This window comes from Atractosteus spatula, chromosome 10, assembly GCF_055471065.1.
Source record: "Atractosteus spatula isolate fAtrSpa1 chromosome 10, fAtrSpa1.hap1, whole genome shotgun sequence".
Lineage (NCBI taxonomy): Eukaryota > Metazoa > Chordata > Actinopteri > Semionotiformes > Lepisosteidae > Atractosteus > Atractosteus spatula.
This window is the reverse complement of record NC_142715.1, coordinates 30,482,611-30,507,477: the sequence shown is the minus strand read 5'-3', so window position 1 is coordinate 30,507,477 and position 24,867 is coordinate 30,482,611. Positions and strand designations below refer to the sequence as shown.

Genomic DNA, 24,867 nt, shown 5'->3' with positions numbered 1-24,867 from the left:
TGTCTGCGGGCTGTGTGTGCTCCTGTGTGTCTGCGGGCTGTGTGTGCTCTTGTGTGTGAGTCTGTGCTGCTCTGGTTTCCCCTCCCAGTAAAGCTCCTATCTGAGCTCCTGCTGCAGCTCCTATTACTGTCCCTGCTGCTGCTCTTGCTAGGGCCCCTATTACTGCCCCCATTCCGGCTCCCAGTATCACTGCTCCTGCTGTCCTCAGTCTCTCCTCCTCCCTCTGTTTCCTCTCCTTTCTGTCCCTCAGGATCTGCAGTTGCCTCTGTCTGATCTGGGACTCGGCCTCCTAGTACATCTCAGTGCTGTAGTAGCTGCCCTTGTATCCTGCTACCAGCTCCTCTATCTTCTCCAGCAGCTCTGTGACCTGAGTGCTGCCCATGTCCTTGTTGTTGAGGGCGTGATACCTGTTCCCACACTTCTCCAGGAGCCACTGGAGCTCCCTGCTGCCTGTGTGCACAGACTCCTCCAGCGTCCTGCTGGTCAGCTCATCAGCGTGGGTGAACAGGACCATGGTGTGTCCCAGGGCCCTCTCCCCGAATATCTCCAGGACTGTCTCCAGTGTCCTCCTCTCCTCCCCTGTGTATTGGCCCAGTGGGGTCACCAGGAGGAAGGCATGGGGTCCCAGGGCAGACAGGTTAACACAGGGCCCCACATCCTGTCTCCTGTCCCCCTCAGACAGTCCGGCGTGGAGCCAGTCTGGAGTGTCCACCACAGTCACCCGTCTCCCAAACACTTGTCCTGTCCTCTTCCGGCTCTCCTGAGTGTCCCCGGAGCTTCTGGCTTCAGAGGGAAACTCCTCTGAGCCTAGGATGGTGTTTCCTGCTGCGTTCGACTCAGCACCAGTCCTGCCCAGCAGCACCAGTCTCAGCTCAGAGGGGCGAGGCTGGAGTCTGGGTTTGACTGTGGGGTCTCCTTGCAACAGGAGGAGAGACAGGAGCATCAGGGAGGTGACACATGAGAGGAGACCAACCTTTCCACAGGTAAAAGGAGTCTGATTTGCTCACTCTAAGGTCTCAGCTGCATGTCCAATTGTTGAAGAGCAACTATACCAATTTACTAATTACTATCAGACAGGCAAGATACCTACTTTCAGGACTGATTGATCTGTAGCTCATCTTAGTTGTTTCTAGATCTCAGAGAGTGGATTTCAACAACAGAGCTGTGCAGTTTGTACAAGACACCCAAACCCCTCTGTGTTACAGTCCTATATTTCCATTAATCAAAGGGCTTCGTACACAACAGGGTTTAATGAGGTGTTAATACAGCTCAATTCTACATTATTAACCATGAATTCTAACATTCTCTCTGAATTGTCTATAAGATGTAAATGATGAATCAACACATCCTCAGTGTTTTTCACAAGTTGCCTTTTCTAGCTCAGTGTTTCCCATTTTCAGATCATAGTTTGTGTTCTTAGTACCTGCAGAGAAATCAAAGCTCTGAACTTACATGAATCATCTGCTTTTTGCCAACCTGTGAATTTTATCTAAACCTTTCACTTCCTACTTTTTGATATAAAATAATCACTCATTGTGATTCTGACCTTTTCCTATAGAAATTATTTATTTATTAGTTTGTTTTAGATAGGATTAAGTACTGTGGTGTCTCTGGGGGAAAGGTTTATGTAACTGAGACAAAAGAACTCACACCATACTTTAATTTCTGAGTTTTCTCAGTTTCTCCAGTTTTGTTCGTCTTCCAAGCCAGCCTGCAATCCATTCTCTCAATCCTTATTCAGTCCGAGTTCCAAAGTCCGTAAAGTACCACAAATCCGCGTCGTATCCAAATCACAAACCGTAAACCGTAATCCTTTATTTCTTCCGTTAATCCGTTATTCTTCAATCCGTACCAACACCAACCTGATTCCACTATCTCCTCCAAAATGCATTCACCTACTGGCTTCTGCGCTGGTTCACTGTTTCCGGGGCATATATATTGTGTTTCCTGATGAGACACACCTGTGTCTAGTTGTTTTTCGGACTGAGCCCTTTCCATCTGCGGGTCAGCTGACTTCTCTTGGCGGTCGTCTTGCTCAGGTCTAAGTCGAGTATATTGAGCAGGTCGTTCCTGAAATACCTGTCCTGGATGACCCTTCCCCGGTCATCTTACACTGTATATAAAAAGATGTAATGTCCTCTTTGGAATCGTACCAGTTGAGAACCCTAGCCAGCTGTAGATTTTCACAATGGTGACAGTCAATAGTGCCAATGTGACTGTTGCAGTTCTCCACTGCTCCACCCTATCGGTTCGTCTTGCAACACCTGCGACCAAACCCGGGTGTACTGGCGTAATGCAACAGGGAACCAGCCGAGAGAGCTAAAGGAGACCTCCCCCAGCCCAGCCGGCTGAGGTCCCAGCTACGCACAGGAAAGGTGATGACATCACCATATCTGAACTAGCTCCACTACACCCTCCCCTGCCGACTTCGCCTCGGCGAAGGATACTCCCATTCTGGTCATGGCAGCAATGTGATGTCATGGTTCTGCGCTGGCTCTTGCCCTCGCCGCTCCACCTCGCCGGTTTGTCCTGCAACACCTGGGGTGCAAACCCAGGTCTACCAGCATAGCGCAACAGGGAACCAGCCAAGTGAGCTAAAGGGCAGCTGATGTCCCTGCTACGTGCAGGGAGGGTGATGACGTCACCGTGACTGAACTAGCTCCGCTACACCACCACTCCCAGCACCAGCAGCACCGACACAAGTTCCAGTTGATGTACAAAAAGCAGTTCAAAGGATATCCTGCCAAGGAACTGGGCTGTTTATATTATAAACATAAAGCCTCAAGCAATTACCAATCCACAAGGTGCTGGAAGGAGTTCTTGCCTTGTCTTGCCTTCAGATTGGGAGGGGGTTAACGCTGATATTAATTCGCAGTGGACCAAAACTCCAAAACGATAACTACATCAGGACTTGTTTTTTTATTTTTGTTTATTAACCAATTGCTGGTTTACAGGAGAAGTCAAGATTAGGATCAAATACAATTGTGAAGGGCTAGGCTTCTCCAGGACCACAGGATACTCCTTTGATCTCCGCTGAAATTCTCCTTTGCTCGCCAGTAGCCACATCACCCTGCAGCTCACAAATGGCAGCCCCACTGAAGCAGGTGTGAGACTGGTCAGTACATGGATGATTTAAATACAGTGAAAACATGTTGAAGATTTTGTATAAGTATTAATTAAAAATACTTAATAATACTTAATTTATTTAATTTAAAATATAATTTATGACACCTAAATTATGATGCATATAAATTGAATTTTAAACACATTGTTAGGTGTATTATTCATGTTGGTTATATATAGATAGCAGCCATCTTAAAATGGAAAGATTCTGTATTTTTCAAAAGAGTAGTGCAAAATAAATGTAATGTAAATAGTGGTTTGGCATTGATATTAATTGTACATTATTGTACTAATGTAGATTTTTGAGAATGTTCATTTATGGTATTTGAGAAACATGACACTATGCAAAATACATTTTAGCAATACTTCACCTCATTGAATGCTGAAGCAAAAGAGATGCAACAGCGAATGTAACATTTAAGGATCTTAAAGTCTCCATGATGATAGATGATGTGAAAGAAAACTATGAGTACTAAAATGTATTCAAATGTCATAATTTCTTTATGTCACTATTTCTGTGCAAAATATTTCATCTTGAACAGAAAATTATATGGCAGGCTATTTGTCTCTGTAGCAGATACAAAATTAATTTGTTATGGAATTATCTTTTCTTAGAAGTAAACAGAGAACACTACGGACCACACATACAAGCCACACATAACTAAAAGCTGTTTTAATTTCTCTTAGTTTAACAGTTCTTTCCTGTCACATGTTTCCTCATCCTGTAACAACAATCTTTCTCGTTTGTGAGCACTTTTTTTTCTAGATACTGTAGTACACAGATAGTACCCTATAGTGTTAAGAATCATTAACCGTCCCTTGCATCCAGCTAAAATATAGTTGCAGGTTTGAAAACTGTCATTCAGATCTTTAAGGCACTGAAATCCATTATATCTATTTATTCACAGGCTGTGTTTTTCATCTTTGTATAATTTCCTATATCCATGCATGTCTCTCCCAGTCTAATGTAAAAGCTAACACATGGTTTGTATTTTCTAGGCTTGATTATTTAATACAGCGCTTATTGGCTTATTCAAGCTTTTTCTTAAAAAGTTTCACTGGGAGAAACCGGGGGTTGTGCAGTACAGGAAAGAGGCTCTGAGACTAAATACTACACTATACTAAATAAGAAATCCTTTTGAGTCCATTTTATTATTTGCTTGTTTTAGCTGGGACTGTGCTAATGGTTTTACAGAGTGTGAATGAATAAAAAGTGCTTGAATTCGAACATGAAACTATTGGATTGTTTTGTGTCGAGATCACAAAGTTTTGAATATGTATCTAAAAAAGTTAAACACTTCTTAACTATTTCACAGTAAATTCTTGATAGGGAGACACACCAAATCTGTCATTAAACTGTACTCCTAAGTGGAAAAGCAAAATATTATAATCGACTGACATTTTTTTTTCAAAAGTCTTGTTTGTCATCATAATGAAACTCTTAAGTGAAAGTAAAAGTAAAATGTTATCTTATAAAGCCTCACAAGGAGGAAAAAGTTCATTCCAGTCCTCGATCGTGAAAACGGACAGCATAGATACATCCAGCTCTCTGCTGATCGTCTTATTGAGGTTTGTGAAGCTCTTTTCAATGACTATACTAGAAAAATATAGATTATACTAGATAGAAAATCCATTTTGTTATGTGTCTGTTTCAGTTGGGGCTGTGCTAATAGTTTTACAATGTGTGAAGAAGTAAAAAGTGCTTGAATTTGAGCATCAAAACTTTTATGGTGGTTTTCTTTTTAGATTATTTTCTGTCTAGATCAAAAACCAGGTTTCCAAAAACATACATTCAATGTAATTCTTTAAAAAAATCAGATTAAAGGTTGGGTTTTAAAAAAAAAATGTAACAGATTTCTTTAATGAAGTAAATTGTGACTAATTTATGTTTAGAACAAAACACTGGTTTACACAAAGTATTCCAAAAAGGGCTTTTAAAAAAGCATGGTTTATATCAAGTTTTTAAAAAAAAGCTGAACAAGAACAGTGACCAAGAGACCTTTTATTTAGAGATGATTTTATGATGCTTGTCAAGACCAAAAAAAACTGATTTTCACAACTAGGTTTCCACAGAAAATCCATTCTGAATGTAACTTAAAAGCACAGGTTACAGGTGAAGTAAAAAGTATGCAAATGACCTGAATTAAATGGAATGTGAGATATGACGGAGATCTTTAGCACTCATTTTATGGTGATTTTAAGACTGTTTTATGTCTGGAATAAGAAAAACATGTTTCTATGATGGATTTCAACAGATAAGATTTCAAGGGTGTGCGTCATGTTTTAAGAAGTGCAGTTTATATAGGGTGCACGGAACACAAAATCCCAAAACCCAATGCCCAAAAAACAAAAACCTGTGCTTCTGTCTAAACCTCTTGCAGGTTTGTACTATCGCGTCACACTGCTTACTGGCCTCACCAAACAAACCACAAAGTCGTTTTCCAAAAACTAACAGTCTCTCAGACTCTTCTCCACTCTCAACATTCGAGTCACTTGTTCCGAAACTCTTCACACAACATCCACTCCTTGGGACCAGCGGGGGGTGCCCACTCTGCGGTCTGTGGGAGTCCTAATGCTCCAGTATAATGGCAGGGGACACTATACTGTAGTGGACGCCATCTTTCGGATGAGAGGTTAAACCGAGGTCCTCACTCTCAGCGTTCATTAAAGATCCCCGGGCTTTTCTCGAGAAGAGTAGGGAGTTATCCCGGTGTCCAGGCCAAATTGCCCCCCACCTCGGTCTGTATTGTGGCCTCCAAAATTGTCCCCATGTGTGGTTGGCTTACACTTGCCCTGCGATGGACTAGGGTCCAATCCAGGGTGTACCTACCTTGCGCTCGTTGCTGGCCAGGTAGGCTCCGGCTTCCCACGACGCCATATGGTAGAAAGCGGTTTGGTAAATGACATGACGTGACACAAAAACATGTATAAAAAACAGGATGTAATAGAATTATGGGGATGATCCATTAGACTGGCTCTATCCCTATCTGCACAATATATCATAATATATATTAATAATACTGTCAGGGAAGCATTCTTTCCGTACCCTATGCAGCCAACACGATCCAGGGTAGAATGAGGAAACACTGGGAAATAGCCATGCAGGATACGGGAATGAAGACAGTGGGGGCATGCCAAAGGAGTGCTGGTGGTAGGGGCAAATGATCCGGAGATGAGTCAAACGGGAAATCCCAAACGGCGCAAAAAGTCCAAGGCCAGGCGATCCATCCGAGACAGATGATTAAAATCCAGAACCGGGTCGGGACCGGCAGGGGAAACGGGAACAGAAACAGAAATTAAAACCATAACAGAGCCAGGCGCATCCAGGTCCCAGGCTCGCATGATTGGTGAATCAATGCAGAGCCCGGATTAGCGTCAGCGTCTGGCTTTTAAGGGGGAACTGAAAAGAGGTGGTTGGAACAGGGAACAGGTGCGGGAGATAAAACCCTTAAGGGGTTGGAGTGCCTTAAGAGGAGGGGTTGCGATCGTGACAAGTACAATGTTCAGCGTTGATACAGCTTTATGATGTCTCTCATCAGAGAGGGCCTCTTTAGCCACATTTCGCAGGATTTAGAGAGAGACCCAAGCTGCATTGGTCAACACACACACAGATTATTAGAAATCTTAATTCCAAGTGCAATGATAGAAGAACGAAACAAATTCATATGAGCTTGGGAAAATAAACACCTTTTTTTTCTCCTCACTTAACAATGTAAAAACCTGATCTAATATTTACAAACAGTTTTCATTCAAATGAGCATCCAGAGACTTTGGGGAGGGGGGGGGTTCTAAGCTGTCCTTTAATTTGCCATTTTATTTGTACTTTTTTCTTTTTTCTGTCCAGAAAATGAAGAAAGCTTACATAACCTATCGGCAATCATTAATACACATCAGAGTATGCACAAAAACTCCAACTTATTGCTTTGCTTCATTAATTCATTAATTAATTTATTAATTGCTTTGCTTCATTAATTTTTTTTATTTCACATGTTTTGGAAGGATAAAGACAATCATTCCAGGTCCTGTCTTCATGCAGAATTTTCTGTATCATTTCTGTTCACTCTCCATCAGGTATCACCCAGCCACTTCAACAGTACAGCGGACACACAGGTCCAGTCACCCCCAAGCCATGGCCTACTGGGAGCTGGCAGCTCTGCTATTAACAGTGCTGGTCTCATTAGCGTGGCTAAAGAGGATCCTATGGACTGGTAAGAAAGGAATTCACTTCAGAATTCTTTTTAAAAAGTCCTTTCTTCTCCCCTGGAAGCATTTATTCACAATTGTTTCCTAAAGTAACACCCTAAAGTTTCAAAAATATACAATGTTTGACATATTGAGCAGAGTAAATGGATCTAGAGATCTGGCAGTACTGGGACAGTATCATAGAGAATAGTTCCAGCCGATCTAATTTGAAAAACTTGGGGGTGATATTTCATCCAGGCTTGATGTTTGAACCACTTGTGCGAAATAACTTGAAAACATGATTCTTTGTCTTGGAAACATCGCCAGACTACATTTTATGTTGTTGTTAACCGTTGCTGAAAAAACTGATCAACACGTTTGTCTTCTCCCAAATTGACTGCTGTAATTCTCTACTCACTGGGGTATCTAAATCCACATTGAACAAACTCCAGTAGATTCAGAATTCGGCAGCTAGAATCCTGACTAGTTTGCGTGCAAATGATTACATTACTCCTATCCTGGAGCACTCACACTGGATTCCTGTCAGGTTTCATGTCCACTTCAAATTCCTCATGTGCACCTACAGGTTCAGTATAAGGTTTTACATGGTTTGGCACCTCAGTACCTGTATGAGCTATTATCGCCCTACTCCCACCCTTACAACCTTCGTTCATCCAATTCTGGTCTTCTGTCTGTCCCCCAAGCCTGTCTACACTCTATGGGTGACAGGATCTTCTTCTGCTCTACCCCAAAACTCTGGAAGTCTATCCCTAAGGATATCAGAGAGTCACTTCTTCTTTAGAAGGGCTTTCATTGAATTGCCTTGTTTTCCCACTGTATTCCAAACCCTGAGTGTAATTATGTAATTCTGCTGTCTCCTTTCATTGTGTATATATATATTTTTTTACTGTAGAGTGCTTTGAGAAGCCATTTATTTATTTAGCTCCCCAGCAAGAGAATGTTCTCTTTCACAGAACACCTAGCATTAAAGCCTTACTAGCTACTAGCAAGCAGCCACCCTGCAATCTCACAAGAGGCAACCCACTGGAGCTCACCAGGTGTGAGCCTGGTCAGTACCTGGATGGGAGACTCCTAGGAAAGCTGAGGTTGGTGCTGGGAAAGGTGTCAGTGGGGCCAGTAGGGGGCGCTCACATTGCAGTCTGTGTCAGTCCTAATGCCCCAGTATAGTGACAGAGACACTATACGTTAAAAAGGTGGCATTCTTTAGAGGTCCTGACTCTCTGTGCTCATTAACAATCCCAGGGTGTTTCTGGTTAAGAGTAGGGGTGTTACTCCGGTGTCCTGGACAAATTTCCCCCTGGTCTTTACCCATCATGGCCTCCTAATAACTCCCATCTCTGAACTGGCTTCATCCCTCTGCTCTCCTCCCCACTGAGAGCTGCTGTGTGGGGAGAGGACTGGAGCATCATCCGGGTGGGGCTGCACACTGGTGGCGGTAGTGGGATCCCCATGACCTGGAAAGAGCTTTGAGTGTAGTGTCCACAAAAGCGTTATGTTATTATTATTATATTATTATTATTATGGCGCCCTCGCCTGGCATGGTGGTACAACAACACCCAGCTAGTGTGTGTGGAGAAGGGCCAGGGGAGCCACAGCCGCTGACCAACTGTGGAAGGGGTGTACACAATTGTAAGATCACCCCGGTTTATGTAAATAGTTTCCCCGGTCGTTGCTTGCTTCTTTCATGAGCCGCCTCATTGTGTTAGAAGGTGAGTGCCGGTTTTCTAGTCGGAGGATCGTGGTGTTCCGGTTGCAGATGGTATCGTGCAGCAGGTGGTTGGAGTCATCCGAGGCTTTCAGTGCAAGGTTGATGCATCTTGCTTCTCTGCGAAGATTAGGTGGAGAGATGCCGCTGAGAATCGGTAGCATTTCAGTGGGCATAGGTCTAATGCACCCAATGATAATGCGCATACTGTTGTTCAGGGCTGTGTCTACCTTCTTCGTGTGGCTGCTGTTGTGCCAGGCAGGAGAGCAGTACTCAGCTACCGAGAAGGCTAGAGAAAGCACAGAGGTGCATAAGACGGTGAAATTTGCTAGTGCCAGCTAGTCTTTGCAGGAGGTTGTTCCTTGCTTGGATTTTTGCTGCTGTTTGAGATGTTGCTTGAAGGTCAGTGAGCGGTCAAGGACAACTCCTAGATATTTCTGGCTTTTCTCAAATGGAATAGTTTTGTCTTCGCACTTGACGTTGATTGTTATGTTAGCAAGGTGATTGGCGAGGTGGAAAATGCTGCTCACTGTCTTGGCAATGCTAAGTTTTAACCTCCAGTCTTTGAAGTAGCAGTTCAGCTTGTTCAGGTCATTCGATAGTGTAGTTTCTATTGCTTTGATGTCTGTGGAGCAATGTATAGTAGCAATGTCATCTGCGTATATGAACTTTTTGGCAGTTGTACATGGCAGGTCAGCTGTGTAGATGTTAAACAGCATTGGCGCCAGCACCGAGCCTTGCAGGATGCCGTTCTTAAGGTAAAATTTCCTGGAGGTGTCATTGCCCAGTGTGTCACTCCTTCTCTGTCCTGTCCCTAGTTTCCGGTCTGCTGTCCTTCCGGTTCCTCTCTTTCCCTTGGGCTTTATATATCCGGGTCTTGCACTCTGTCCTCGCTCAGCATTGACGTTCGGATGTCCTGAGACCCGCCTAGCACCAGGGCGCCCCACGTCCGCTCCCTGAGGGCATAGGTTTCTGTACGGCATTCCTGAACTCTTTGCACTATGAGCCCGGGCCTTTTTCCCGTCTCGCCGCTACGCATATGGGTCTTTTTCCGCTCTTCTGCTCCCCACGGTTAGTCCCTTTGGACGTCCGTGACACAGTGTTAAGGTCAATGATCTGTTAGAGATTAGTTCTTGGATAAAGAGGACCATTTTCTTGTTTGGGATGGTACGAAGCAGTTTGAGTATGAGTCCTTTATGCCAGACTGTGTCATAAGCTGCTGTTAAGTCCACAAGAACAACACCTGCTTTCTTTTTTTCTTGGAAGCATTGTTCGATATCATCAACCATACAACAGACCTGGTCGGTTGCTGATCTATTTGGCCTGAAACCTGCTTGTTCATTTGGGAGCTGTGGGTCTACGATAGAGCTTATTCTGTTGTATATTAGCCTTTCCACAGGCTTTGACCTGGTTTTGGGTTTATGGTTTGTGGCTTTGGCCGGTCAGTCGGTTGATGGTTTGCCAGGCTCTTCTACTGGAGTGCTTCATGTCTATTTCAGAGACCGTGTTGGTCCACTCTTGTTTCCTTTTGTTGTCCAGGTATTCTATTAGAGCCAAACCGATGGATTGCACTCTTTCTGTTGTGGTTGCTGACTCAAGTTCAGAGGCTAAGTTTGTACATTCTTTGTCCCAGCCGGGAATGTAGGTCTTTCGGAAACCTCTTGGGATATGATTGTTAGATGTGGAGATAATCATATTGCAGAACCTTGAGTACGAGTCGTTAACATCAGTTGAGTTTGGATCTGGGAGTTTAAGCGGAAAGGAACTGGTTTCTTTGGTGAATTCAGTCCAATTTGCTTTTCGGAAGTTCCAGCGAGCGGATGGACGACTTGGAGTTGGTGTCACAAGTCCTGGATGGAACGTGACTACTGGTCTGTGCTGCGAGTTTGGAAATCTGCTCAGCACTGAGTGCTGTGGTGAAGGCATGTGGTTGTTTGTTGGGCTGAAACAAAGTGGAACAAAGTCCGGGTTTGTTCCACTTTGCCACCTCGCAGAGAAGAACATGTTGGCTTGTTTCTTATCAAACAGCAGAGTTAAGCAGAGTTAAACCTTGAATGGATGCCCAGTTGGCTAGGGCCTCACCTTCTGGTGTGTTCTTTCGATAGCCCCAGTTGGTGTGTTGACAACTGAAATCACCAGCATAGATGACAGGATGCGTGTAGCTTGCAAGACTGGAGAACAACTGGGTACTAGGTGGTTTGTAGATGTTAACAATAGTAAAGCCTTCTATTTCAATAGCAATCCACTGTGTAGTATCTTCGTCCGGTGATTGGGCTACATGCTTTGCATTTTTGTCAAGTTTTACTAGGGTAGCCACTCCATGGTGCGCATGATGGATGGCACCTATGAGGTGGTAGCCATATATCTTGATATTGCTGTCGTCTTTGGTGTGAGTCTCTTGAAGAAGGATCACTTGAGCGTTATGCTCTTGAGCCAGGTGGTTGATGACCATGCATTTGGCTCTAGTTAGGCCTTCCACGTTGATTTGCAGGATACATGGACCTGTAGGTTCTTGAAAGACCCCTAGGTTCTTTTCTTCTTGCGTAGTACAATTCATTACTGGTAAGCATTGCATGGTAAGTTCGATTTGAAGAGCTTTTTGCCGTCAGAGACGTTGCCCAGAGGTCACTACGAGGAAGTAGCTCTTCTTAACCTCCTGTAATGTCTTCAGTGGTCTGTATTGTGCTACAGCACATTTCACATTAAGATTATAAATGTGTTTTTTGTGACAGTGGCCCTGAAAGTATTCAGCAATTATTTTGGTTATGTCCCAGGGTAAAAAACTTTCTGGACTAAGTTGCAGACTTATATTAAAAAAGAGACCAATACTGATATTTGTTTTGAAGAAAAAAATGTTAAGTTTCCTTTGGATGGAAGCCCATTTCTGCCAGGGAGTAAAAAAAACACACGCTATGGTATCTCACAATTTTGAGACTTTATTGCAGAATTACGACTTCATATCTCAGAATTGCGACTGAAAAATTCAGAATTACGACTTTATATCTCGCGATTGTGACTTAAAATCTCAGAATTACGATTTAAAAACTCATAACTTTTTATCTCGCAATTGCGACTTTTTGCGACCTGGGTTCGAGCCAGTGCAGCGAGGCACGAACTAGGGTGAGAGCGGCGAGAGCACAAGCCCTGGAACCCGAATCCGTTACAATAACAAAAGGACAGACAATGAAATGTGAGCTATTTCGAAGTCGCAAATATGAGATTTTAAGTCGCAATCGCGAGATATAAAGGCGTAATTCTGAATTTTTCAGTTGCAATTCTGAGGTATGAAGTCGTAATTCTTCAATATAAAGTCGCAATTGCGAGATATAAAGTCAGAACTCTGAGATACAAAGCCGCAATTGTGAGACACCATAGCGTGTGTTTTTTACTCCCTGGCGGAAATGGGCTTCCATAAGTTTCAGCCCCATCGAAGACAATACTAAAATATAATTTGTAATAAATTGAATTATTATAATGTTACGTTATCCTATACATAAAATGAAGTGGTCTGGGAAAAATCCTTTGTTAGAACACTTTAAAATGGATGTAAAGAAGTATCTGCAGAGTATTTCAAAATGTAAAAATAGGAAAGCGGTGCGGACGTTATTTTTAATTTGTTGAAACTTTTTTCATAATTTGAATTTATTTTGTCATATGTACCCCTGACGATGTTTTTGTCTTGAAATGTTATATGTACTCTTGCTTGTATTGTGATTTTTGTTATTATTTATGCATAAATAAAAAAAAACATTTCAAGCGACGCTGTTCTTGTTGTACAGGCCGACAGCGGAACGTTGCGAATGAGCCCGCAGGAGAAAATAATGAACGAAGCCAAAAGGTAACACTTGTACGTGCTGTGTGTGTGTACGATATATACAGCAATCCTATATATATATAATAGGCAAAGGAACAAGTAAAGGCCGAAAAGAGAAGAAAAGAAACAACGTTTGGCTGTGGAGCCGTCTTCGGTGTGAATAAACCTTTACTTGTTCCTTTGGGACCTACGCATGCTGACACAGCTACCTACTCAAACTATATACATAGCAAATACAGTATAAAATATGGTAATGCAACGAGGTTCAGGTGGGCGCCCTCGCCTGCTGCCGCATCAGGTCGGCCCCCCACCGTCAGGGACTCAAACCCAGGCCTCCGGCATCACTCAACTGGGACCCAGCCCAGTGAGCTAAAGAGAGATCTCCCCCTAGCCCAGCGGCTGTGGTCCTGCTATCACAGGGAAGGGCGGTGACGTCACCGCTCTGGTAAGCCGGCTCTTACACACTCACTGTCGGCCGTAAGCGTTACAATATATATATATGTTGTGACGACCGTGGGGTACGGTACAGAGTGGAGCAGGCGTAGGACTCGGGAAAAGGGGTTGAACAACACATTTATTAACCAGAACCGGGGAAAGGTACACACAGGGACAGGGGGGTTACAGTGCTGCACCTGCACTAACACAGACACGAAAGAGAAATGGCCGCCTCACAGCCACTGCCCCCTTACCTTCAGTCCGGTTCTCCCAAGTCCCGCTCCTCAGGCGCTGTTCCCAGGACAAAGCCTACTTATTCTCAGAACTGATAAGTGCCATCTAGAATGCATGTGAAAACGCACATCAGTGGGAAGCCCTTTCCAGCTACCACTTTCTACTGCTTTCTATTGTTCAAAACACATCTCTAGGTGGCACTTGTGCTGAAACTGTAGCTTCACTAAATGATTTTTTTGTTTTCTTAGTGTAATACTCATATTATGTCAGCAGCTATATGACCCTAGAACTAACAACTGGCAGCCCCACTGGAGCCCAGCAGGTGTGAGCCTGGCCAGTACCTGGAGGGGAGACTCCTGAGAAAAACTAAGGCTGCTGCTGGAAGAGGTGTTAGTCCTTAGATATAAAACAGTGGTCATTAAAAATCCTGGGTTTTTCTTGAAAAGAGTAGGGGTGTTACCCCAGCATCCTGGCCAAATTTCCCCCTGGCCTTTACCCATCATGGCCTCCTAACAACCCTCTTCTCTGAACTGGCTTCATCACTCTGCTCTCCTCCCCACTGAAAGTGTGTGAGAGGACTGGAGCATCATCCATGTGGGGCTGCACACTGGTGGGGGTGGAGGGATTACCTGTAAAGTGCTTTGAGTGGAGTGTCCAGAAAAGCGCTATATTGATAGCATAATAGAGAATTATTATGGAGAGTAAGCAAATAAGAAGCTGTCCATTTTAAATAATTCATAGATAATAATTCATAGATTTTTATTTTAACCCCCGATACTTTTCTGTATTTTACATTCAACAAAAATGAGTTATTTCTTAAATTGTACTGATTGTCTTTTAGGGTGAAACAAACAATGAAAGTGACACAGAAAAAACTCCTGCACAACAGCCTAGGAAAACATCACTGAAAGAAGAAAAAGGCAGATGTGAGCCATCGCTACAGATAGACTTTCAGGGATCACCAGAGGAAGAGAAGCTTAAAGGATTGGCAAAGAAAGAGGGCTTTGATGCATCACCGGAAAAAATTGAATTTGAGGGATCACCAGAGGGAGAGGAACTCGAGGGATCAGTAAAGAAGGCTTATTCTGGTGGATCATCACAGGGAGAGGAACTCGAGGGATCAGTAAAGAAGGCTTATTCTGATGGATCACCAGAGGGAGAAGAACCCGAGGGATCAGTAAAGAAGGCTTATTCTGATGGATCACCAGAGGGAGAGGAACCTGAGGGATCAGAAACGAAAGATGATGGATTAGCCGAGAAAAGAGAACCCAGGGGTTCCCCAGAGGGAGAAGAACCTCAGGAATCATCAGAGGCAGAGGCTCCAGAGAGATCACCAAAGACAGGAGAACCTGAGGCATTTCCAAAGATAGAAATCAGAGTGCCACTTAAAACAGAAACTAGAACAGAGCTTTCAGGAGTGAGTACACATATTTTATATATATATCCTGTGGCTGTTCTTTAATATAATTGGAAGTAATATATACCTTTTCTAAATTAATTATCCAAACTATGGCATTTTATTTTAAGAACAAAAGGTATAGTTCTTTGCCAAAGCATTCAAACTTTTCGGTGGTGTTCACCCTTGTTGCTTTAAATCTTGCAATAGTGACACTCTGAAGTAGCAATCAATATCTCTAACATATGCAATGCAGTCCACAAAGTAAACAACAAGAGTAAAGCAAGAAGTAAAAAGACAATATGCAAGAAAAAAAATCAACTCATGACGCACAGATATTTAAGTTCTTGTGTGGCGAACCAAATTAATTTAGCAAAAGGAAATTACCATAATGGGCCACAGTTATTTTTATAATTTAATGGGATTTTTATTTTGCGTTTAACAGTAACAGTGCAGTGTAGAGTCATTTAAAGTTATTAGAAATTTCATAAAAAGGTAAATAAGTTAGAATCATAAAATGCTGAATTTGGTGGTTAATTGTAGGGTTTTTAAGAAAAGTTTTCATTTCCCCCCAACTATATAAACAGTGGACATTTCTTTCTTTTTGATCATTTTATCTCCATCGTGGAATGCTAGCTTGTTTTGCTAGCTTTTTAGAAAGAGATGTTCTCTCTCTACCCCCACCCCCCCAATCGTGTGATCTGCACACTCCTGTTCACCATTAAAGGACAGTACACCCTGGTGAATTAGCAGTTCTACTCTCAGGTCTCTTTGCTCACTTGCAAGCCCAGCTGGGGGAGGAACACAGCAATTTTATTAGTACAATTCTTTCTACAGAATGTATTCACACTCGGCTAGAAAAGGGTTGCCTCTCAACGTACGGGAGATTTGAGTCGCTTAAAGACTTGAGGAACAAACCCCTCGTGTATCATAGGGTGCGATAATTTAATACATTGGTCATTTGAGGAAGAGCCCTCTTTTATTTAGGTAGCTTGGCAAGGGGGGCTTACACTGTAATCCCAGGCAGCAGTGGCAATCGCCTCTCTCGGTCAATTCTGGTTGGCCAGGTGGGCTCATTAACTTGCTTACCTGCATCCCGAACATGGGAAAATGACCGCCATCAATGTTATCCTACTATGCTTTATAAAACCTTGAGGGTTGGTGGAACGGCGACCTTGACTGCCTCAGGAACCACTTACATAGAAGGTGTGTCTCCAGCTGTAGCCAATTCGGTGATTTGTGGCTCTCCTGAATACCCTTGACTCCGCCCCTCGATGATTCACCTGTGCTTCCGTCCATAGCTTTGGCTTAGAGATGTCTAGCAAAAAAGTGTAAAAAAGCGTTTTGTAAATTAGACCACGAATTGAGACCACAAAAATAACAATTAAATGAATCATTTTTTTTATTTGATATGTTCTCAGTAATTTATTTATTAAAAAATGAATTTATTAGCGGAGGATTAGTGACAGAAATTAGGTTAATTAATCAGTTAATTAACTAATTAATTAAGGTTTGTTAATTAGGTTTGTCAAACATACTAGACAAAAACATGTAAACCATGGTGCTGGAATGCTTTGTTGTGGGTGATGTTACACAGCTTATTGTCCCAACATCCTTCCCACAATCCTCTTCCTTCCTCCCAGTATGCCTCAGTGTGCACTTATAGCCAGTACACCACGTTTGTGCACGTTAATCACTTTCAACCTAAACAAGATTGTTTCTCTCCATTGTAAGTACTTGTTACGTACAATACGTAGCTTCTCTATAAGGATTTCTATGTCAAGTCATCCTGAATGTTAAGTGTCAACATCCCTGTTTTAATGTGTTTCTATTGAATAAAAAAAAAAACCCTTTCTTACATCATTTCCTTATATACTTTACATGGACTTTTTTGGAATGTAACCTGGATGGAAAATATCTTAGCATGTTGGATTGTTAATTATCACCCAGAAACTCGTTCCGTTTGCTATACCTAAACAATTTACTTTTTTTCTTCTGTCTTAATAAACTAGGTAAACCCACAGAAGTCCTTCAGAAAGAGAACACAGCAGGCGAGACGGGACCTAACACAGCTTCAGAAACTTTTAGCGAAAGATAAAGAAAACCCCACCCAGGTGAAATTGCTGAAAGATAAGATTCGTTCAGCTCTTGACCTCCCTCAGGAGTGCTGGGTACCGGCTAGACAATCCCTCAAAGAGCTGGTAAATAAGCTGCACCAACAGCTCGGTCTCCTGGAAGATTCGTCCATCTCTCCTCCTGGGAACCTTCCTGACGAGGAGGTGTTAAGAAGTGCGTCTGGGGGCCTGGCTCTGGAGGGAGTCTACTGCACTGGGGCTCTGGAGAACATGCTGGAGAAGAGAGAGCAGCTCATTGAGGTTCCTGAGGGCTTCTCACTGCGTGGAGCCCAGCACAGCTCCCTTTACGAGCAGGAGGAGTTTTCATCCAATAAATCACAGGCCCTTTTCCAGAATGTCATGGAAAAGCTTGGTTACTCTTTTAAAAGTTCAGTAAAAGGTGAATTCAAGGGCTTCTCTGCTGCAAACACAGTAGGTCTATCACACTCTACAGACAAGGAGGAACCCCCATCTGCACACCCATGCATATGGAAAACAAAGTACAACTATGTACCACTGGCATCCAGCTTTTTTGAGATGAATAGACTGAAGTTCTCAGGTGCTGCCATGAGAGACCTCCGAGATATAGAAACGGCACTGTTAAAGAGTGAAGAAGATGACATGTTCCCTATGTTAATAAACACAATGGATAGTTTTTTTAAGAGATTTGGCACCCATGCTTACCAGGGTCCTGTTCACTTTGGTGGGGTGTTCTGGTGGAAGGCCTATGGTGAGGGTTTCAGCAGCAATGATCTCACAGGGATGAACAGCCTGACATCTGAAGCTCTAAATATCTATGTTGGTCATGGATACTGTGGATTAACCACATCCTGTTCAGCTGGAGTGAGCATGTCTGCATCAGAGCTGAAAGGACACTTTACTGGGAACTACAGTGAGACCCAGATGAGCAGAGTGAATCTCTCTGTCTCTAAAACTGGGGGTCCTGCTAAAACTCACAATCACCTGCAGTGGAAGTGTGCTCTGGTCAGCAGCAACAGGACCTGGCAGGTGATAGACAGAGGAACCAGGCTGATTCCTGTGTGGGACATCATCCTGTCTGCTCACACTCAAGACTTCACAGACCCTTTCAGACTGAGCAGCAGCCTGCTGGAGGCCTACAGAAGGATCACAGGGCAGGACGCAGACCTGATGTCAGGAGAGAGGGAGCTCTCGGCACAGAGAGAGGCTGAGGAGCTGATTCAGACAGTGAAGAACTGGACTGTGTCCAACAGTGAACAGGTTCTGACTGAACTGCTGCAGTTCAAGAGTAAACTGAGAGAAACAACAGGGTCCCACAGAATCTGGTTTCAGACCTGTCTCTCTAACAGGGTCATGCAAGACGTTTTACTGAAAGTTGTTAAAAAGCACAAACATGAGGAAGCTGTAAATCTGAGAAGGATGATGCGCTTTCTCATAGAGCCTCACCTGTACACAGTGAAAAATGTCCCAAACAGAGCCGAAATCATGGAGTGGGCCTACCAGGCTGAGGATGAAATATTCAAAGTTGTCTCTGTTTCCGAGTTCTCTGAACTGGCGGAAATCCTGAGGGAAACTAAAGAGGAACTAGCAGATTCTACATTAGCACTCAGTGACTCTGTAACTGTGCGTGAGGCCAAGATCAAAGCCACCTGCGCTATTGCCTTCTCCCTGAACTCCCTGCGACAGACTTTAACACAGAACAATGAGGGAGAAGCAGAGCTGCTGGTACTTTCGGTCATCACATCTGTAGGATACAGCTTGAAGAACAACAGTTTCAGTCACCCTCTGGACTGGAAAGACATTGACTTTTTAGAGAATGAGCTCCAGAAGGCTTATGACAAATACTGCTTACTGAAAGGGCAACATCCTATAAGAGCTCAGGCCCACTTAGTGCTCACAGCTCTGACTGCATCAAAAAACAAACAGTCAGTCACCTCAAAGGATAAGGAGAGGCGACTACAGTTGATAAAATCACAGCTAAAGGGGAAAATGATCCCTGAAGTCTCCTCAGCAATCACATGTGCAGATGTATATCAGGACTGGAAACGACTTGAACTGCAGTTGACACACTTGGCAAACAGCAAGGAACGAGAAGATTTTATGAATTTGCTTCAGAAACTGGGTCTAAAGTACCTGTGCCTTAAACAGCAAAAAAAACATATTTTTGTCATAGATAGTGCCTCACAAAGTGTGAACAATCCCAGAGAGGAGAGCCAGCTCTGTTTCCACTATCTGTACAAGCTCATGATGCTGGACTACAGTGTCCGTTTTTTTGTTCTTAAAGTTCCGGATACTGACTGTAAGGAAAACAGTGCCACCACAGTGCAGTGTTCTAGTGGTCCTGAAAAAAGCAGTTTTGGCTTCTTCAGTATTGGCGAGGAAGACGTTGAGAAGGAAAAGAAACACAAGACTCACATTCACCCCATGGACCTCCACATGGCTGTGTTCCACTGCTCTGATGACTTCCTGAGGCAGTACCTCTACACCAAGCTCTCCACCTGTCAGTTCGCCTTACCCCTGCTGGTGCCCAGCCCCTGGACTGGGGCAGTGGAGCTCCCTCTGTGGGCTCTGAGGCAGGTCAAGAGGTCCTGGTGCAGTAAGGAGCCCTCAGAGAGAAGCAGCTCTGTGAAACACAACTGCAGGGACATGTTCAACACTCCAGTGCCAACTGTGTCCTTCATCAGGCTGGGATCGTCCTCCGTCTCCAAATCCCAGATCCTGAACAGCGTCGTCAGCCCCAAGAGACACAGTGTGTTTTTCCACCGGCACTGCAGGGGCAGCTCCCCACACCGCCTGCTCATGGACGGGGTGGTGGAGATCGCCTGGTACTGCCCAGGAGGCAGGAAGGACGACGTGTTCGACAGCTGTGTGGCTTTCCTGAACCTTCACGGTGATGCCAGCAAACACCCCGAACAGCTGCAGTTTCTCCAGGAGGTCAGCGTTGTCAATGTAGTTCTGATCACAGAGACTCCACTGGGGGAAGACGTGAAGACGACAGCTGAGGCTCTTTTCAACTCTCCTGTTCCCCTAATCTGTCTGTTTGCTGGCCTGAGTAAAGTCCCACAAGGAAACAATCCAACCAAGGTGAGACTGGCTGCCAAGAACAGGAACGAAGCTGATCTGACTGATGAGATAGTATTACACGTCAATCACTGCGTCTCCACTGTGAACAAGAGCTCCAGCCTGCAGACATACTTACAGGCAGCGAGACGACAGCAGTTCAGGGTGGATGAAGACAGTGAATTCTGTACAGAAGGGAAGGAAAAGGCCCAGGTTTTGCTGCACCTGTTGAAAGAGGAGAGATTATCAACCCTGAAAGAGACTCTGTTGCCTCTGCAGGGGGAGCTGTGGCACAAGTGGTGTCTGAAGGACAAAGAACAGTATCGTCTGAACAGCAGAGTGAACACAAGTATTGAACAGCAGGTGAGCAATATCAGGGCTGAGAAAAGAGCCCTCCGCCTTGAGCAGCTAAAGAGAGCTTTCCCTCTCCATGACTTCATGAGATCCTTCCTGGAGTGTTTAGCTTCTGCAGATCCACAAGACACTAAACTGTTCATGCTGCACTGGCTGGGGATGTATCTAGATGAACTGACTGCAAACACGCTGAGTGAGCTTCAGGAGAAATACCACTCCACTTGGACAGAACTGAGACTGAAAGACAAGAGTAAGGACAAGGAGCAGGAAATGAACCTGCAGAAGGAAATGAACACCATATCTGGACAGATTAGTGCTGCAACTCTCGGACTCCAACACCTCATGAGAGAAACCGCTCAGCTCTATGAGGCTGTTCAATCAGAAGGAGATGGTCTAGAAGAGTACAGACAGTTTGTCAGTGTCCTTCCTGCTGTTGGAGCAGAGATGCTGATTTCAGGACATCCGCTGGAGCTGATGGACGGAGATGCTGCCCATGTGCCTCTGGTGTGGATTGAGGCCGTCCTGGACAAGCTCACTGAGAGACTTGGAGACAGAAAGGTGTTTGTCCTCTCTGTGCTTGGAGTCCAGAGCTCGGGAAAGTCCACTCTGCTGAACACGATGTTCGGGCTGCAGTTCACAGTGAGTGCAGGAAGGTGCACCAGGGGAGTGTTCATGCAGTTAGTGAGAGTGAGTGAGGAGGTCAGAGCCCAGCTGCAGTATGACTTTGTCCTGGTGGTGGACACAGAGGGGCTTCGGTCACCAGAGCTCAGTAATAAAACCACACTGAGTCACGACAATGAATTAGCAACGTTTATTATCGGGATTGGTGACATGACTGTGATCAACATCATGGGAGAGAATCCCTCTGAAATGCAGGACATTCTCCAGATCTGTGTCCAGGCCTTCCTGAGAATGAAGTCTGTTCAGATCAAACCAAGTTGTGTTTTTGTGCACCAGAATGTTGCAGAAGCTTCAGCAAACAGCAAGAATATGGAGGGAAGGAGGCGTCTTCAGGAGAAACTGGATGAAATGTCCCGCATTGCTGCCAAAGAGGAAGGCTGTGAAGTTACCGGCTTCAGTGACATTATCCAGTTTGATGTGGACTCACAGGTTTTCTACTTCAAAAACCTTCTGGAAGGAGACCCTCCGATGGCTCCTCCCAACCCCTCCTACAGCCAGAACGTCCAGGAGCTGAAGACGAAGCTCCTCGGTGTCGCTCAGTGGCAGCCGGGAGTGAAGTTTCCCTCACTGTCAGAGTTTAAATTACGGATCAAAGATCTCTGGAACGCCCTGCTGGCGGAGAACTTTGTCTTCAGCTTCAGAAACACCCTGGAAATGATGGTTTACAGTAAACTGGAGGACAAGTACGGAGAGTGGTCGTGGAAGATGAGGAAACGAGCCCTGGAGATACAGAACAGACTGAGCAACCAAATTAACAATAATAAAGTTCAGGCTGTGACATTGCCAGATCTGATGAGAGAATTTGAGAAAGTCTACAAACCACTGACAGCTGAAATCGAGAAGTATTTTAAAGAAGAAAAATACCAGGAGATCTTGATTAAATGGAAGGTGAATGTTGATAAAAGGTTTGAGAGCCTGAGGAATGAGCTCATTGAAGAAACCAGAAAGCAGAGCAATGAACTGATCAGACTGAAGAAATGCCGATCGGAGCTGGACAGGAAGAAATCAGAATATGAAGCAGAACTGATTAAAATGAGCAAAGACCTGGCGTCCAGACTGAAGGAGCAGAAGCTCAGTGATGAGGAAGTGGAGGAGGAGTTTGACAGACTCTGGGAGAACTGGGTAATCAGAGTGTCCTCAGAGCTGCCCCCTGAGGAACAGCTGGACATCAGAGCCACAGTGCAGAACATCCTGCTGGAGAAATTCAAGAACCAGGGAGATGTCCTCAACAAGATTGTGAACAGAGAGAAGATGTTCCAGTTTAATAAGAAAAAACACATCAAACAAAGCTGGACAAGATCTGTATGGAACAGAGTTACTTTTCAAGACCCACAGTGGGAATATCATGGGAATGAACTCACTCAGCAAATACAGAGAGCTGTTAATAAATACATAGACAGGAGAGAAGAGGAGAAAGTGGATTTCAATGACAACTTCATCCATGAAATCCTGGGGCTGATAAAAACTAACATAACTGATTATGAAAAGTCTACAGAGCAAAATATACTCACAAAGGAGTACAAGTTTGAACTGTCTGTCTATCTGTGCACCACAGCAGTACCACGGTTTGAGAAAATACACACAGCCTTCAGGAGAGCCAACGATCCTCTGACTTACCTCGAGAGTAAGAGGGATCAGTACCTCAACTGTTTTAAGAGCTTCTGTAAAGGAGCCTCATCTGTCACATTCTTTGTAGATTTTCTATGCAGATGCCTCAAACCTGCGATCCAGCAGGGGGTGTGTGATAAGACCTGTATCCAGATCACAGATGAAATGAAATCTAACTACCCTGCTTTCAGTGGTAACAGATCCAACCTGGAAAACCACATTCTGAGACATCTCGCTGAGCAGGAGGACTTTGCCTCCTATATGGAATATATTAACTATCCAAAGGATTATTTTGAGAGGTTTATAAGGGAGAGTGTTGAGACATACTGTAGAGACAACAGAGATCAACTGAGAAGGATGTTTAAAACCAATCTGAGTGACCTAGTGCAGCAGGTTTTAACAGTGAAGACTACTGTCACTGCTGCTGTAAGAGAGAGACATGGTGGCGCCACCTTGTGGCTGGATGAGTTCTGTGCAGCACTCAGTGATCACATGGTGCTCCCCAGACAAGACTTCAGAAACATTGATAAGGAAGACATCACAGACCTGCAGTTCCTCAGAGAAACGATGGCCAGATCACTTGATGAGCTACTGAAAAGTCTTCAGAACGAAAGCAGCAGCAAACCTGACCTTGACTTAAAGATGTTCAGACGCAGACCTGATGAGATTCTGTGTGAGGCGCTCAGTGGCTGTTGGGAACAGTGTCCCTTCTGTAAAGCCATCTGTACAAACACCATCCCTGGCCATGAGACTGACCACAGTGTCCAGTTTCATCGTCCTTCTGCTCTGGCTGGCTGGCATTTCCGTGGGACAGATATATTTTATGTTGATATTTGTACCACCTCAGTCAGCAGTGACAAGAGTTTCTATCCTACTTGGAAATCTACTGAAACTGTTCCTTATAAGACCTACAGAGCAGCAGGTGAACCTTACAGCAGGTGGAGCATCACCCCAGATAATAGCGAACAGTCCTACTGGAAATGGTTCATCTGTGCTTTCAGGTCACAGCTGGAGGAGAAATTCAAGCGTAAATTTGAAGGTCATGGTGAAATTCCCAATGAGTGGAAAACAATTGAAAAGAGTTCTGCACTGAATGAGCTGATGTAACTTTACAAATGAAAAAGAAAAGTACCATTAAAACAAATTTTAAAGATGAACTTTTCATATAAATGTCTTTTTGTATAAACTGACACCTGCAATGGTGTAAAAATGGAGTGATATCAAACAAACAGTCCTGCTGGAAATGGTTCATCTGTACTTTTAGGATAAAGATCGAGTGGGAATCTGGACTGAAATTAAAAGATCTGAGTAGATTCCCTGAAGACTGGGACAGAAGCACAAAGAAGGCAATCCTGAGAGATGAGCAGCAAACCCACATCAGTGTAAATATTTAGGTATTCAGGGACACCAATGTTCAACCTGATTCAGTGGGATTATGAATCGATCCTTTCAGGAGCTCACCTACGGATCAAGTCAGTCTTACAGGTCCTCATATCATATCGTCATGCTCATCTGTAACAAATCTGGTTATTAATGAACAGATGAGAAGTTCTCTGGGTAAGATATGGTAACATATGGCCTTCAGATTGATTTAGGATTGAGGTTCCAAAAAGAGAACTGTCTCCCAGTAAAATTATTTTAGTACTATAATGTCACAGAAAGCTCTCACTCAACAGACATTTAGACACTGAACAGTTAATGAGTAACTGCAGATTTCTGCAACTATTGAGTTTTATTTTAACCTGAAATTGGTTTCATCTTTAAACTTTATTCTGACATTTGTTTTGCTGTTTGTGAAAAGTCATTCAGAGTTTGGCTGAGGAATTTCATGCTGTATTTTGAAGCTGTGGGTGTGTGTCTATGTCCACAGGAAATCTCGGCATCTGCTCTCGTACTACATCAGGGGTCGGGTTCTCTGTGTAGGTAAATTCTTATGTTTACTGTGCTGATACATTCTTAAATCCTCTGGTGTGTGATTAACGGAAACAGATTAAAATAGGAAAAAAATAAGATATTGCAATAGAAACACAATACATTGAAATTGGTGACAAACCTTTCTTCTGCTCCTGTACTGACAAATGGGATACTTACTGCTAATAAAGGAAATCACAATCAAATGTGACAAACTGTATATTTTAACAAGCATAAATAATGTACTGAC

General features: G+C 43.8%; 2 protein-coding genes across 2 annotated transcripts; one reads left to right on the top strand and one right to left on the bottom strand.

Moving 5' to 3' along the window:
• Window positions 1-289: 289 nt before the first annotated feature.
• Window positions 290-3,066, bottom strand: LOC148827895 (GTPase IMAP family member 2-like). Its single transcript, XM_088926394.1, has 3 exons — window positions 2,981-3,066; window positions 2,448-2,617; window positions 290-915 (listed from the first exon to the last, which is right to left on the bottom strand). The coding sequence occupies exons 1-3, from the start codon at window positions 3,064-3,066 to the stop codon at window positions 290-292; spliced, it is 882 nt and encodes a 293-aa protein (XP_088782520.1).
• Window positions 3,067-4,640: 1,574 nt separating this feature from the next.
• Window positions 4,641-24,867, top strand: LOC148827894 (interferon-induced very large GTPase 1-like). Its single transcript, XM_088926396.1, has 5 exons — window positions 4,641-4,692; window positions 7,195-7,331; window positions 12,811-12,869; window positions 14,356-14,931; window positions 16,923-24,867. Exons 2-5 carry the CDS (start codon window positions 7,253-7,255, stop codon window positions 23,811-23,813), a joined length of 7,605 nt encoding a protein of 2,534 aa, XP_088782522.1. The 5' UTR covers window positions 4,641-4,692; window positions 7,195-7,252; the 3' UTR covers window positions 23,814-24,867.